The 15,113-nt window shown below is 34.4% G+C and overlaps 1 protein-coding gene across 1 annotated transcript; it reads right to left on the minus strand.

The window, feature by feature from the left end:
• Nucleotides 1–228: 228 nt before the first annotated feature.
• Nucleotides 229–14,616, minus strand: LOC127128259 (uncharacterized). Its single transcript, XM_051057500.1, has 2 exons — nucleotides 14,496–14,616; nucleotides 229–937 (listed from the first exon to the last, which is right to left on the minus strand). Exons 1-2 carry the CDS (start codon nucleotides 14,536–14,538, stop codon nucleotides 369–371), a joined length of 612 nt encoding a protein of 203 aa, XP_050913457.1. The 5' UTR covers nucleotides 14,539–14,616; the 3' UTR covers nucleotides 229–368.
• Nucleotides 14,617–15,113: the final 497 nt, after the last annotated feature.

Consider the following 15,113-nt stretch of genomic DNA (forward strand, 5'->3'; position numbering starts at 1 on the left):
AAACCATGTGTATTTCTTTATTCATGAGGTACCATTGGATGGTTTCTTAAACCGTTGGTTAAATTGTTCCCATACAATCCATTCTTATCTCTTTCCATCCAATCTCATCCACACAAATCAACAAACAATTTAGCTAGTAACATATAGGAAATATTTTATCCTTTTCTTATCAAACATTTGGAAATTCAACTATATATTCTTTTGTAGGGATAGATATTTCAAAGACTCTGAAGCACAAAATAATTAATATTCAAAGTTGAAAACAACACACACCAAACCAAAAAAAAAAAGAAGACACTTTTACAAGGACACTTATTTGAAATTTAAGATGTAGTACTATTAAATAGCTGTAAAATCATTCAGACAAACTAAGAACTGAGGGCTTCAATAATGGCAAAGATATCCCCATTAGCTATGTTGATGAGCATGTTCAACGCCAACGCCAACTTGCCGGTAAATTTCAAGAACGAACGCATTCTCCCTTTTGACCTATTAGTCAAATTCTGAAGAATCAGATCGTTGAAACACGAGACATGAAGACAAGACTTTCCATCAGAGTTAACTACATATGACCAACCTTGAAAGTTGTTCCTCACAACATGCCTTTGCTTACAATGGACACAGTCTGATGGAAGTTGATGAGACAAAGTGAATATATCTGAAATGTTTTTTTCCAGGTTGAAACAACAAGGATGTAGAGCCTCCCCGGTTCTGGAACAGTAGAAAAAACCTAACAGATCTTTTCCACAAGCATCACAGAATCCACCCCCTACTGCTTTCTCATAGAATTCAAATGTAGAATTTTTGAAGAATGGATGAACTGCATGCTTAACAGGTTCTGCACATTCTTTATGGAGGATGTAGTTGCAATTGGTGTTCACACAGTTGTAACGTGATCCAAAACCTATCTCTTTACAACCACTGCATGTGTATGAAGGTGCTCCTGAACCATTCAGTTGTAATGTGTGTTGATGATCCATCTATATAGATATAATTTTCTACTTTTATTAAATATTGTAATGAGTGTAAAGATTTATGCTATAGCTGGCACGTTGGAAAATATTTGTGTTGAGATGCTTTCTCAGACATTTCAATTTATATGCAAAAAGCGTATCAATATTACAAGACTTTCGGACGGGTTTCCCAGAAGAGAGTATACCTCATTTTTCTAAAATGGCAACTAGAAAATATTATTTTAATAATTATTATGTAAGCTTATATATTTTAATTATATATAAAATATATAAACTATTTTATTACATTTATTAAATCAAATATTTCAAATAATTAAGTTATCAAATAAAATTAAAAATTAATTAAATATTTATATAAAAATTAATTATTTAAGTAAGTAAATATTAAGACTAAAGATCAAGATTTATTCATTTCAAAGAAATGAGAATTTTAATTTAAAATCATTCTATAAATAAGTTATGGTCTTAATATATTACACATAATGAGATTAATTTCTCTCTCCATTTAAAGAATATTTAAGAAATAAATACTATCCATTTAAGAATCACTCAAATCATCGAATATTTGTTGTTTATCTCATGACCATCAAAGTTATAGTCAACCAGAGCTTTCTCAATAAATTTGATGATTTTTAAATCAATTTATTGATTCTATGACTACTTATTTACGCACTAAATTATATATCATATTTTTTAAGCATGTAATATTAATTGACCATTATCAACTCAATTTTAATAATTGATACTATCAAAATCAAAATTAATATTACCAAACCAAGTCGATATTTGAATGAAATTTATATATTAAGTTATCAAATGATTAAGTATTTTATTAATTATTATATAAGCTTATATATTTTAATTATATATAAAATATATAAACTATTTTATTAAATTTATTAAATTAAATATTTTAAATAATTAAGTTATCAAATAAAATTTAAAATTAATTAAATATTTATATAAAAACTAATTAATTAATTAATTAATTAATTAAATATTAATACTAAAGATCAAGATTTATTCATTTCAAAATAATGAGAATTTTAATTTAAAATCATATGGTCTTAATATATTGTACTCAGATTAACTTTTCTCTCTCCTATCTAAAGAATATTTAAGAAATAAAGACTATCGATCAAATATTTGTTCTTTATCTCATGACCTTCAAAATTATAGTCAACAAGAGCTTTCTCAATAAATTTGATGATATTTAAATCAATTTATTGATTCTATAACAATTATTTACACACTAAATTATATATCATACTTTTTCTCAATAAATTTGATGATTTTTAAATCAATTTATTGATTCTATAACAATTATTTACACACTAAATTATATATCATATTTTTTGAGTATGTAATATTAATTGACCATTATCAACTTAACTTTAATAATTGATATCAAAATCAAAATTAATATTACCAAACGAAGTTGATATTTGATGAAATTCTTCATATTTTAACCAACATGACATATTAAACTAAGACGCGGTTCCTTGTGAGTGCCAAGTTGCAAGGGGGGTTCCATAGACTATTTTTTCTTCTTTTAATGACAATAATATATACAAGAAAAAACACAATAACCCAACAACATACACAAGTTATGAGGTAAGAGGGGTTCTTAATTTTAGGAATAAGAGTCACAAAATAGGAGGCAAAGTTATGATGTAAGAATGCTAAGGGAAAAAAAACGAAAGAAAAAGAAACAGTCAACCAAACAAAAATTAAACAGGCAAAAAGAGTGCTAGGGAGCACCCAAAAGGATCAGAATAATTCCATTCAACCACCCATATGAAGCACCACACCACAAAAATCCGATTATAGCTCAGACCGTCAAACCCACCATCAACATATCAAAGGAACCGCAAGCAACACCAGAAACCACAACACACTCTTGATCTAGTATTGATTTAGAGATATGATAAGGTTTTAAAACCAGTTAAAGAAGGAGGAGTTCAATGAAGATCGGCTAAGAAACAAAATTCAAGCCTAAAAAATACTCTTATTTGTCACATTTTTCACGTTTGTTGACGATCCCGAATTTTTTTATCACTACGCACCGACTTAATGGTTCATACCGCAATATGCCAAAAAAAACCCACCATTTATCTTAGCAATTGGATCCTAAACGCCGAAACAACTCAAAAATAATAAAATAGTCCATTGCATCCGTAAGCATCTAATTATCCTATCTTAGACACTCAAAGATTAGTTACATGTAACAAACAAATTAAAGGATAATTCAAGTTCATCCCCATATATAATACAAGGAGATACCCCATAGTCAAAAAATAATCTTTCAGTGGAACAAGTGCTCTATAGACATGAACCTATCGTGTAAGAGTTGTCCCTCAAAAACACCATCGGATAGGGATTCTAATTATCCCAAATAAGACAAAAGGTTGGTTTCACCCTAGATAAATGACCTCAGAGATAGAAAAAATGTATGCTTGGACTTGATAAGCATACACTACAAAGGAAAAACCATCTTTAGAATGTCTCCAAATCACCTAACATTTTCCTCTCAAAATTGAAACTCTTGCAGAGTCATGAAACGAAGAATAAACTTCTTCATCTAATAAGATTCCAAGAAATCGTCCCCTCTTCCCAACTCTCAAAATCACCAACAAATCCTTCTTGAATTAGGAGATGGTAAAAAATCTCGAGAACCCCACATAATCTCTCATCAGGTTCCGGAACCTTTTAAAGAAAGAAAAGTGAAAACCACCAGGATCTAGGATCTTATTCACATCACACTGATACACAACCCCATCAAGCTCCTCAAGAAGGAAGAGAGAAGTCAAGTCCATATTATACTCCACAAATAGGGAGTATAAAGGCACCCCATTTAGCATAGACCAGTCTATAATCGGTTCTAAAAACCTCTCGTAGAAATAATTATAAACCTCTTGCCCAATCTCGATCACTCCTTCAATCCAAACACCTGCTACAGTTATGGCGGTGATCAAATTTCTTATTCTCATATTTTTATTTGAAGAATGAAAGAAATATGAATTAGCATCCCCTTCCTAAAGCCATCTAGCCTTAGATATTTAAGACAATTGAGAGTAATTTGTTCTAAGAAAAGTGTAAAGATTAACAATAACTTAATTTGGACCTAGAGTTCACTTCGTCAATAGAGTGCCTTTTTGTCGGCAAAAATATCTAGATTCTGAACCATAACTCTAGAAGACTCAATTTGGTAATTCAAGTTGAAAAAGACCTACTTATTTCAGAATTTAAGAGTGACATTAAGATATTTAAGCTTTCCCATAAGAATAAAGTTCTTCCAACCCTGATTCGAAGAAACGAACAAGGAGTTAAAAACCAACTCAATGAAATCAACATGATAATTGAGTATCATACTTTATAATGATAGAACAGTGATCAAAGACATATTTGGGGATCTCCCAATGCACTATAGCCCCCTAACCACCCCACCAACCATTAGAAGTATGAACCCGATATTATCTACTAATAACCCTTCCATTAGCTTGGAACCAGGTAAATTATCTTTCCGAAAGGGAAGACCCAACAAGTCTATATAAGATATGAAAGATGAGAAATCAACACTCTAAATTACTAAAGGTGTTGGAAGATCCAACACTTCCTCTTCGCTTAATAGGCGAGGAAATTGAGTTAAAATCTCCTAGCGAACACTAAATCTCACTTCTAAGCTTATAATTGTGCAAGTAGAGGTCATCTGATATGATTCTTTTGTTTACCAATGTAACACCCTAAACCCCGAACCACGAAATAATGCAAAAATAAAACAATTACACACATAGGATGTCACTCTAACACAACATAAACCTGCTTCGTAAAACATGCTAAATGAAACATGCAACAATTTAAACACCTGTCATCACACACTCGCCTTTACATAGGCTCATCGCACCAGAATTAAAGCTATTGAAATAACTCAACTACTAAATAAATATTATAATATAAACAATGTTATGTCTAAATTCCTTCAACATCAACAACATCGCAAATAATAACAATAATCAAAAGAATCATTCACCTATCCAATGTTACAGATCAGAGAAACAGATTCTAAATAATCGCATAAAACAAGAAGAAGAAAAAAAGAATGACCTCTACGTCATCCCCCAGCCTCTAAGCAGCTACTCACTTATCAGCTTGTCTATACCCCAAGAAATAACATAGAACCACACAACAACAAACGGGTGAGAATACGCTTATAATACGTAATGGTGCAAAAGTATGCAAGGGTAGTCTAAACAAACATCAATAATGATTTATCCACATAAAAAATATAAGTATTCTCAATCACTAACACCAACATAATCAACAATTACATATGCAACAATTAATGCAATGTATTCAACACCATGACTCGACAATGCATGTGGTACTAGTATGTACAACACAGATCCATCTTGCTCCTGAATCCCCACCATAGAACCCGAGTACACCAAATTGTTACTATCACCATAAGTAACACTTCACCAATTTCCAAATGGAACCATCTACTCGCTCCTGAATCTACACCATCGGACCAGAGGTCACTAAATTCGTTACCATCACCATAGGTAACGTTTCACTAATTCATCGTTAGAATTAGCTACTCGCTCCTGAATCCATACCACCAGACCATAGCACACCAAGTTCGTTACCATCATCATAGGTAATGCTTCACTAATTCCTCATGAAAGTTAGCTACTCACTTCTCAATCTATACCACCAGACCAGAGCACACCAAAACTGGACCGAAACCCATACACAATTGTTACACTTGGATTTTCCAACTAGAAGAAAGTCTACATATAATGTCAGTGAAAATAAATTCATTGTGAGAAATAAATAATGAAGTAATTAAACAACACTAATGATAAGGCGTCGACATACCAATGACGAGGAACAATCGAGTCATTGACACAAACAAATGTGGTTTGGAGTCGAACTTGCTTTACTCGATCTACTCCTTTGAACACTTTCTCTAGTGTGTCCCACGCTTCTTTCGACGTAGTCGAACCGGCAATCTTTTCGAAGCCTGATTCATCAACAACCCTAAACAGCATGTATAGTGTCGTTTTATCCTTCGATCGCGTCTCTTTCAATGCCTTGTTTTGAGCTGCCGTATATCCCTCAACATCTGTTGGTTCTTCAAACCCATCTTTGGTCACCTCCCACGCGTCTAGAGATCCAAGAAGAGCTTTCATTTGGATACTCTAGTTTTCGTAATTTAACTTCGTTAGCCGTGGCAACATCATTTGATTCATCATGTTTACCATTAGCTCTGATGCCAAATTGACAGAATAAACGATTCGTTTGTAAACTTTTGTGTTTCATTAGAGTATAATTTTGGTCTTTATACATACTCAGAAACCTTAGCTACTCTAGGAATTATGATAATTAGTAAATACTATTAATTTGGCCACTGTCTCTTGACTTTCCAAATCTCTCCATTAACTTATTAATAAAACCTATTCACTATGACATTAAAGTTTATTCAACAAATATAACATTATATATTAACAGACTCACAATTATTACAGTTTTTATTGATGAGGTAGTTACTAAAAGAGAGTTGTTGAATTATATTTTGAGTTTAATGGTGATGCACTGACATTGTAAAATAGTTTTACACCATCATCCAATAAGAATATATCATTTCGCCATATCATAACAGTATTTTAAAATTTTCAGTCTAATTTGGCGGGATGCAAGGTCATCATTGGTTGACAATATAAAATCAGTACATCACCCCTTTTCTCTTATATTTTATATATATCCGTCGTAAAAAAAAATGAAATAGATATAACACAAAGAATATGGGAGAGAAGCAAAAGGAAAGAGAAGATGAGGAAAATGGTAAATGACTATGGCCGTGGAAGCCACCCATGCATTTCGGTAAGTGTAAGACCCATCTAAAATACCCCAATAATTAATTAAAACAACAAAATATGAATCAGAGTAGATATGCAATTTCAGGGTGTCACACTTGACACTTCACACCATTCACCAAAATCACTTGTCATGCTCATTTATTAATCAAAATAAAACATTGCACAATTCGCAGCGGATAGAAATCTAACAACATGCAAACCATGTAACACATTACATGTAAAATTGTTCAACAACCAAAAATGAAACAAAGTAAAACATCCCGTCCCGATGTTACATATACCAGAGCATGACCCACTAAGGAACTACACTAGACTCCAAGCACTAGCTTCTACTCAATCACTGCTCGTTACCTGAAACATAGTTGTAAGGGTGAGTTCCTCAATCGATATAATAAGCATTATAAAATATCATGTAATGCTAAGTAAATTAACACATTCATCACCCTACTCATATCACACATTCAGCAACGGCAACATCAACTCATAATCATACTCAACACAAACACAAAACACACGTATAATATTGGAATACATCCATTCATATTATACGCCATACATACATTATGAAATGAGACTCCATGCATGCGGTACCGACTATTCGTGAACACATAGTTCAACCTCACCGATCAAACCCAGATACGGCTACCAAGCTCACTAGTCCCACTCATTTGAGACCTAGTGACTCACTCACTAATTCCTCACCATGGGAATTAGCTACCACCATAAAGGCTATGCTATGCACGCTAAATCACCTAGCATGCAAACATCAACAACAATCCACAATGAACATATGCTCACACTCTAAGCCATAAACAGTCCATCCACAATTGCATACATAATAGATATATTCACAGCATTATGCATACCATCATACATCATCAGCATATTTATCACAGAATCATATCATGTCATGCCAAATAATAAATCACAGTATTAGCACACTCTACTAATACCTATACTGCTCAAAACAACGGGAAATGATCCCTACTATATCATACATCAGCTAAATTACATCACTCGGCTGAAACGACCAAACTGCACAACAACAGCTCAGAAAAATCAAACTTCTGCCCATACACGTATGCCTCATGCCCATACGCGTATGGCACATTTCCTAGCCAAGCCCATACGCGTATGGCCTGTCTCATACGCGTATGATACGCGTACCACTTCTCCCATACGCGTACCAACAGAGACAAAACTACGTTAGAACATCATCTTCTTCATTCATACGCGTATGGCCTCACCCCATACGCGTACCACTCACAGGCTACGCGTAAGTACACGCGTATGGCGCGTATCAGCACCAGTCTCCTCCCCTCCAGGCCATCTCATACGCGTATGGCCTAGTGTCATACGCGTATGACCAGAAACCAAAATTCCAGATCTGCTATGGGTTTTTCTCTGCTACGAGATTTCTCAAATCCAACCTCCCACAGTCCAATTTTTACACAACATTCGTTCATATTATCTAACACAGATCATACCCATTCAATTTCACAATTTCTAACCTTATTACATCTAATTCCTCCGAATTTCTTCAATTATAAACCCATATCTCATTCATCCATAAGTTCACAATTTGCAGCATTCATCATCCTGATTAGAGTCAATTCAATGGCTTATTACTACTCATTACATGTTAACCCATAATGCCCATTAAACGATGATAAATCCCCCTTACCTGAGTTAATCCGGCAAATCCTTTAACTTCAAGCTTTTCCCTTCTTCAACCCTTTTTCTCTTGCTCTTCCTTTTTGCCCTTTTTCCACTTTTTAGTCGCTTCTCTGTTTTCACGTGTAAAAACCTTTTTACTAAATGGGACTCTTTACCGATTCCAAAAATCGTTCCAATTCCAACTTTATTATTCCAATAATAATAATCCAATAATATTCCAATTATTTAATTAAATTAATAAATATACTAATAATAATATATATGAAGGGTTTATCTTTTATTTTGAAAAATAATACCCTCTCATTCATATTATCATCATAATATACTATTAAACTTAAATTAAATAATTATCATATTTTATCGGGGTGTTACAGTAAGCATGTTAAATAATTCGTGAAGGACAAATTTTGTTTTCTCTTTAGTATGTTATCTCTTCTTACTTTAAATTTTTCAAAAGTGAATCCTGTGGAAAATTGAGAACAAATGCATCATAGATGATATCATGGAAAAAAAGAAGCAGAAAGTGTATGTTAATGATTTTTTTTCCTTATCTTTTATGTTGTTTTGCACATTTTTGAAGTGGTAATACTGTATCAATCGACAATTATTTTTTTGAGTAAATCTCTTAGATTTAGTCTCATTAGAGCATTATCAAATTTTTAGAATGCTTTGTTTATTACTTATTTTGGACGGTTTGTTTCTGATTTATAGTGCATATTGTTAAAGCATATTAAAAATTAATATTCAAAGTTCAAAGCAATACACACACAAAAAAAAAAGGAAAAAATAAGAGACAACGAGATTTATTTGAAACTTAAGATGTACCGATAAATAAATCTGAAATCATTCAGAAAAACCAGAAACGATGGCTTCAATAATGGTAGAGATAAAATTGGTAATATCGCCGGTAACTATGTCGATCATCATGTTCAGCGCCAAGTTGCCGGTAAATTTCATGAACGAACGCATTCTCCCTTTTGACCTATTATTCAAATTCTGAAGAATCATATCCTTGAAACACGACACATGAACACAAGACTTTCCATCAGAGTTAACTACATATGACCAACCTTCAAAACTGTTGTTCCCAACATGCCTTTGCTTACAACGGATACAGTCTGATGGAACTTCATGAGACAAAGTCATTATAACTTTTCCATCATCATCTGAAATGTTTTCTTTCAGGTTCAAACAACAAGGATGTAGAGAATATCCTGTTCTGGAAAATAGGGAGAGAAAACCTTGTTTTTTGGAACAGTAGAAAAAACCTAACAAATCTTTTCCACAAGCATCACAGAATACACCCTCTTCTGCTTTCTCACAGAATTCAAATTTACAATTTTTGAAAAATGGATGAACTGCATGCTTAACAGGTTCTGCACATTCTTTATGGAGGATGTAGTTGCAATTGGTGTTTACACAGTTGTAACGTAATCCAAAACCTATCTCTTTACGGTGATAAGGAGACAAATCTATTGTAACTTCTTCTGTATTTCATTAGAGTACGTCTTTGGTCTTTATACAGATTCAGAGACTTTAGCTATTCTAGGAAACATAACAATTTTAAATACTATTAATTTGGCCACTGTCTCTTGACCTTCCAAATCTCTCTATTAACTTATTAATAAAAACCCATTAACTATAACATTAAAGTTTATTCAACAAAACTCCTCTGTAAACTTAAATGTTTCTTCTATTCATCATGCCTATCAATTTCTTGCCTCTGTCGAAGATTTCTTTTGATAGTGGTTTTGTGAAAATGTCTGCTGCTTGGTCCTTACTTGCTACATGCTTCAATTTGACATTTCCTTCCTTCACGTGTTCTCGAATGAAGTGGAAGCGAACGTCAATGTGTTTGCTCCTTTCATGGTTTACTGGATTCTTTGCTAACTCAATTGCTGACCTGTTGTCAACTTGTATTATTGTTGCACCTTTCTGTTCTAGCTCCATTTTACTCATCAATCTTCTGAGCCATATTGCATGACAAACGCACCAGGATGCTGCTACATATTCTGCTTCACATGTCGAAAGTGTTACTATTGGCTGCTTTTTAGAAAGCCAAGTGAATGCAGTATTTCCCATGAAGAACACATATCCAGAAGTGCTTTTTCGATCGTCTATGTCTCCACACCAATCACTGTCAGAGTAACCAACCAACTTGTATTTGTCTGAATTCGAGTAAAACATCCCAAGTGACACTGTTCCTTGGATGTACCTCAGAATTCGCTTCAATGCTTTCCAATGTGTGTAAACTGGCTCCTCCATGAATCGACTTACAATGCCTACACTTAATGAGATATCTGGTCTTGTACATGTGAGGTAGCGAAGACTTCCTACCAAACTTCGATATTTTCCTGCTTCGACACGTTCTCCTCCATCAAATTTCGACAACTTTGTTCCTGGTTCCATTGGCGTCGAAGCCAGATTACAGCTTTGCATCTTATATCTATTCAAGATTTCTTTTGCATATTTTTCTTGTGAGATGAAGATTGATGTTTCTTCTTGTCGAACCTCCAGACCAAGAAAGAATCTCATCAGGCCTAAGTATGTCATCTCGAATTCATGTGTCATTGTGCTTTTGAATTCTTCTATCATCTGATCATTAATGCCCAGAAAAATAAGATCATCGACATAGAGAGCAACAAGTAATACATTCCTTTCATTTTTCTTCACATAGAGGGCATGTTCGTACGGACATTGATCGAACCCGTTCTCCTTGAAATATGAGTCGATACGTGTGTTCCATGCCCACGGTGCTTGCTTCAGCCCATATAGCACTTTCTTCAATTTCAGTATCTTCTTCTCTTCTCCAGCTTTCATGTACCCGAGTGGTTGTTCAACATAGACTTCTTCTTCTAGTACACCATTCAGAAAAGCTGTTTTGACATCCATTTGAAATATTGGCCATTTGAATTGAGCAGCTTGAGATATGAGTAATCGAATTGTCTCCATTCTTGCAACAGGTGCAAATACTTCGTCATAATCAACTCCTGCTTTCTGTTTGTATCCCTTCGCAACAAGTCTCGCTTTGTATCGTTCTATTTCTCCTTGAGCGTTCATCTTTTTCTTGAATACCCACTTTACACCAATGGGTTGACTACCTTTTGGCAATTCAACTAGCTCCCAAGGGTTGCTGTGGATAATCGCCCTCATCTCTTCGTCCATGGCACTTTTCCACTTCTTGTCTCGTACTGCTTCTTCAAAACTGATGTTTTCAGCATCTGCCAAGAGACATACAAGGTGCACTTCACTTGTCGAATCATACAGATCTTGCAAACTTCGCATTCTAGGTTGTGTAGGTTCATCTTCATTGTCAGAATCTTCAAGTTTTGTTGAAATGTTTGGTGGTACAGCGACAGATGATTCTTCAACTTCGACGATAGCTTCTGTCGAACTGTTCTAGTCCCACTTACTTGCTTCGTTTATTCGAAAGTCTCTACTCACTATCACCTTCTTTCTTATGGGATCAAATAGCTTGTACCCTTTTGTTTTCTCATCATACCCAATGAGTATGTATTTCTGACTTTTGTCTTCAAGTTTTGTTCTTCGTTGATCTGGTACGTGTGCATAAGCCACACTTCCAAATACTTTGAGATGAGAAACTGTTAGCTTTTGTCCGCTCCACGCTTCTTGTGGTGTTTTATCTTCTAACTTCGAATGTGGACATCGGTTCTGAATATAAATGGCACATTTCACAGTTTCTGCCCAAAATCCCTTTGGCATGTCCTTGCTTTTAAGCATTGAACAAACCATGTCAAGGATTGTTCGATTCTTCCTTTCAGCCACCCCATTTTGTTGAGGTGAGTATGCCGCAGTTAGAAATCTCCTTATACCCTGCTCTTCACAATAATTCATAAAAGCTGTCGAAGTATACTCACCACCTCTATCAGATCGAACTGCTTTAATGTGTCTGTCGGTTTCCTTCTCCACCATTACTTTGAACCTTTTGAACACCTCGAATGCTTCAGACTTTTCTTTCAAGAAATAAACCCATGTCTTTCGTGAGTAATCGTGGATAAAGAAAATAAAGTATCTTTTGCTACTGAAAGATTCTAGCGTGATTGGCCCACATATGTCGGTGTGAATCAAATCAAGGATATGCTTAGCTTGATATTCTGCCTTCTTTTGAAATGAAGTTCTTGTTTGTTTGCTAAGCACACATTCTTCACAGAACTTTCCTTTATAATCCATATCTGGTAGTCCATGCACCATGTTCTTTTTCGCCAACCTTTTTAAACCAGCATGATGTAGATGACCAAAGCGTAGATGCCATAGTGACGCTTTGTCTTCGACATTTACTTGTAAACATTTTTCTCGAACGTTTATCAGATTCAGTTTGTACATTCAATTTCTCTCCATTTCGACACGAGCAATCAGATGTCCCAGCTTGTCCTTCAAATGCAGTATCCGTTCTTTCATAAGTATCGAATAACCTTTTTCTGTAAGTTGTCCCAAACTCAAGATGTTGGTCTTAAGATTTGGTACATAATAAACATCTTGAATTGATCCAATCAACCCATCCTTCTGCAAGTAACGGATCGGTCCCTTGCCTTCGACCTTCACTTTCGATGCATCTCCGAAAGACACATTTCCATCTTCAATCTTTCTCATTTCTTTAAACAAGTGTTTGTGACCACACATATGGTTACTTGCTCCTGAGTCAAGATACCAAACATTGTCATTTGAGTTGATCTCATTTTGAGCCATCAAGAGAAAACCTTCATTTGCTTCAGCTTCCAAAGTTAGATTGGTTGCTTCTTCTACCTTCTTTTCGATTCGACAATCTTTTGCAAGATGTCCCACTTTATCACAGTTATAGCATTTGAATGAGTTACAATCCTTCGCATAATGACCATACTTGCCACACTTGTAGCATTCAAAGTTGGAATGGTTCGACCTACCACCTCTTTGACCACGTCCTCTGCCACGCCAATTTTGCTGGATCGACTGTCCTCTCTCGAAGTTGCTGCCTCTACCACTTCGACCACTATCACGTCCTCCACGACCACGTCCTCTTCCTCGAAAATTTTGAGAAAAGAGTACCTTTTCGTCTTTGATTTGCTCCTTGGTTTAATTTGCGTCCTCTACTCCTTCTTCCTTCTTTTTCATCTTACGTTGTTCGTGTGCTTCGAGGGAACCAGCGAGCTCTTCGACTGAGAGCGTCGAAAGATCCTTCGACTCTTCTATTGCACACACAATATTCTCAAATTTATCTGTTAAAGATCTCAAAATCTTTTCAACAACTCGTGCATCAGTTACTGTTTCGCCATTTCTGGTGAGTTGGTTCACAATCTTTTGTACACGCGTGATGTAGTCAGATACATTTTCTGACTCCTTCATTTGCATCCTCTCTAATTCGCCACGAAGAGTTTGGAGTCGAACTTGCTTTACTCGATCTGCTCCTTTGAACACTTTCTCTAGCGTGCCCCACGCTTCTTTCGACGTAGTCGAACCGACAATCTTTTCGAAGCCTGATTCATCAACAGCCCTAAACAGCATGTATAGTTCCGTTTTATCCTTCGATCGCGTCTCTTTCAACGCCTTGTTTTGAGCTGTCGTATATCCCTCAATATCTGTTGGTTCTTCAAACCCATCTTTGGTCACCTCCCACACGTCTAGAGATCCGAGAAGAGCTTTCATTTGGATACTCCAGTTTTCATTATTTAACTTCGTTAGCCGTGGCAACGACATTTGGTTCATCATGTTTGCCATTAGCTCTGATGCCAATTTGTGATAAGGAGAGAAATCTATTGTAACTTCTTCTGTATTTCATTAGAGTACGTCCTTGGTCTTTATACAGATTCAGAGACTTTAGTTATTCTAGGAAACATAACAATTTTAAATACTATTAATTTGGCCACTGTCTCTTGACCTTCCAAATCTCTCTATTAACTTATTAATAAAAACCCATTAACTATAACATTAAAGTTTATTCAATATTTACAACCACTGCATATGTATGAAGGTGCTCCTGAACCATTCAGTTGTAATGTGTGTTGATGATCCATCTATATAGATATAATTTTGTACTTTTATTAAATATTGTAATGAGTGTAAAGATTTATGCTATAGCTGGCACGTTGGAAAATATTTGTGTTGAGATGCTTTCTCAGACATTTCAATTTATATGCAAAAAGCGTATCAATATTACAAGACTTTCGGACGGGTTTCCCAGAAGAGAGTATACCTCATTTTTCTAAAATGGCAACTAGAAAATATTATTTTAATAATTATTATGTAAGCTTATATATTTTAATTATATATAAAATATATAAACTATTTTATTACATTTATTAAATCAAATATTTCAAATAATTAAGTTATCAAATAAAATTAAAAATTAATTAAAAATTTATATAAAAATTAATTATTTAAGTAAGTAAATATTAAGACTAAAGATCAAGATTTATTCATTTCAAAGAAATGAGAATTTTAATTTAAAATCATTCTATAAATAAGTTATGGTCTTAATATATTACACATAATGAGATTAATTTCTCTCTCCATTTAAAGAATATTTAAGAAATAAATACTATCCATTTAAGAATCACTCAAATCATCGAATATTTGTTGTTTATCTCAT

This window comes from Lathyrus oleraceus, chromosome 3, assembly GCF_024323335.1.
Source record: "Lathyrus oleraceus cultivar Zhongwan6 chromosome 3, CAAS_Psat_ZW6_1.0, whole genome shotgun sequence".
NCBI lineage: Eukaryota > Viridiplantae > Streptophyta > Magnoliopsida > Fabales > Fabaceae > Lathyrus > Lathyrus oleraceus.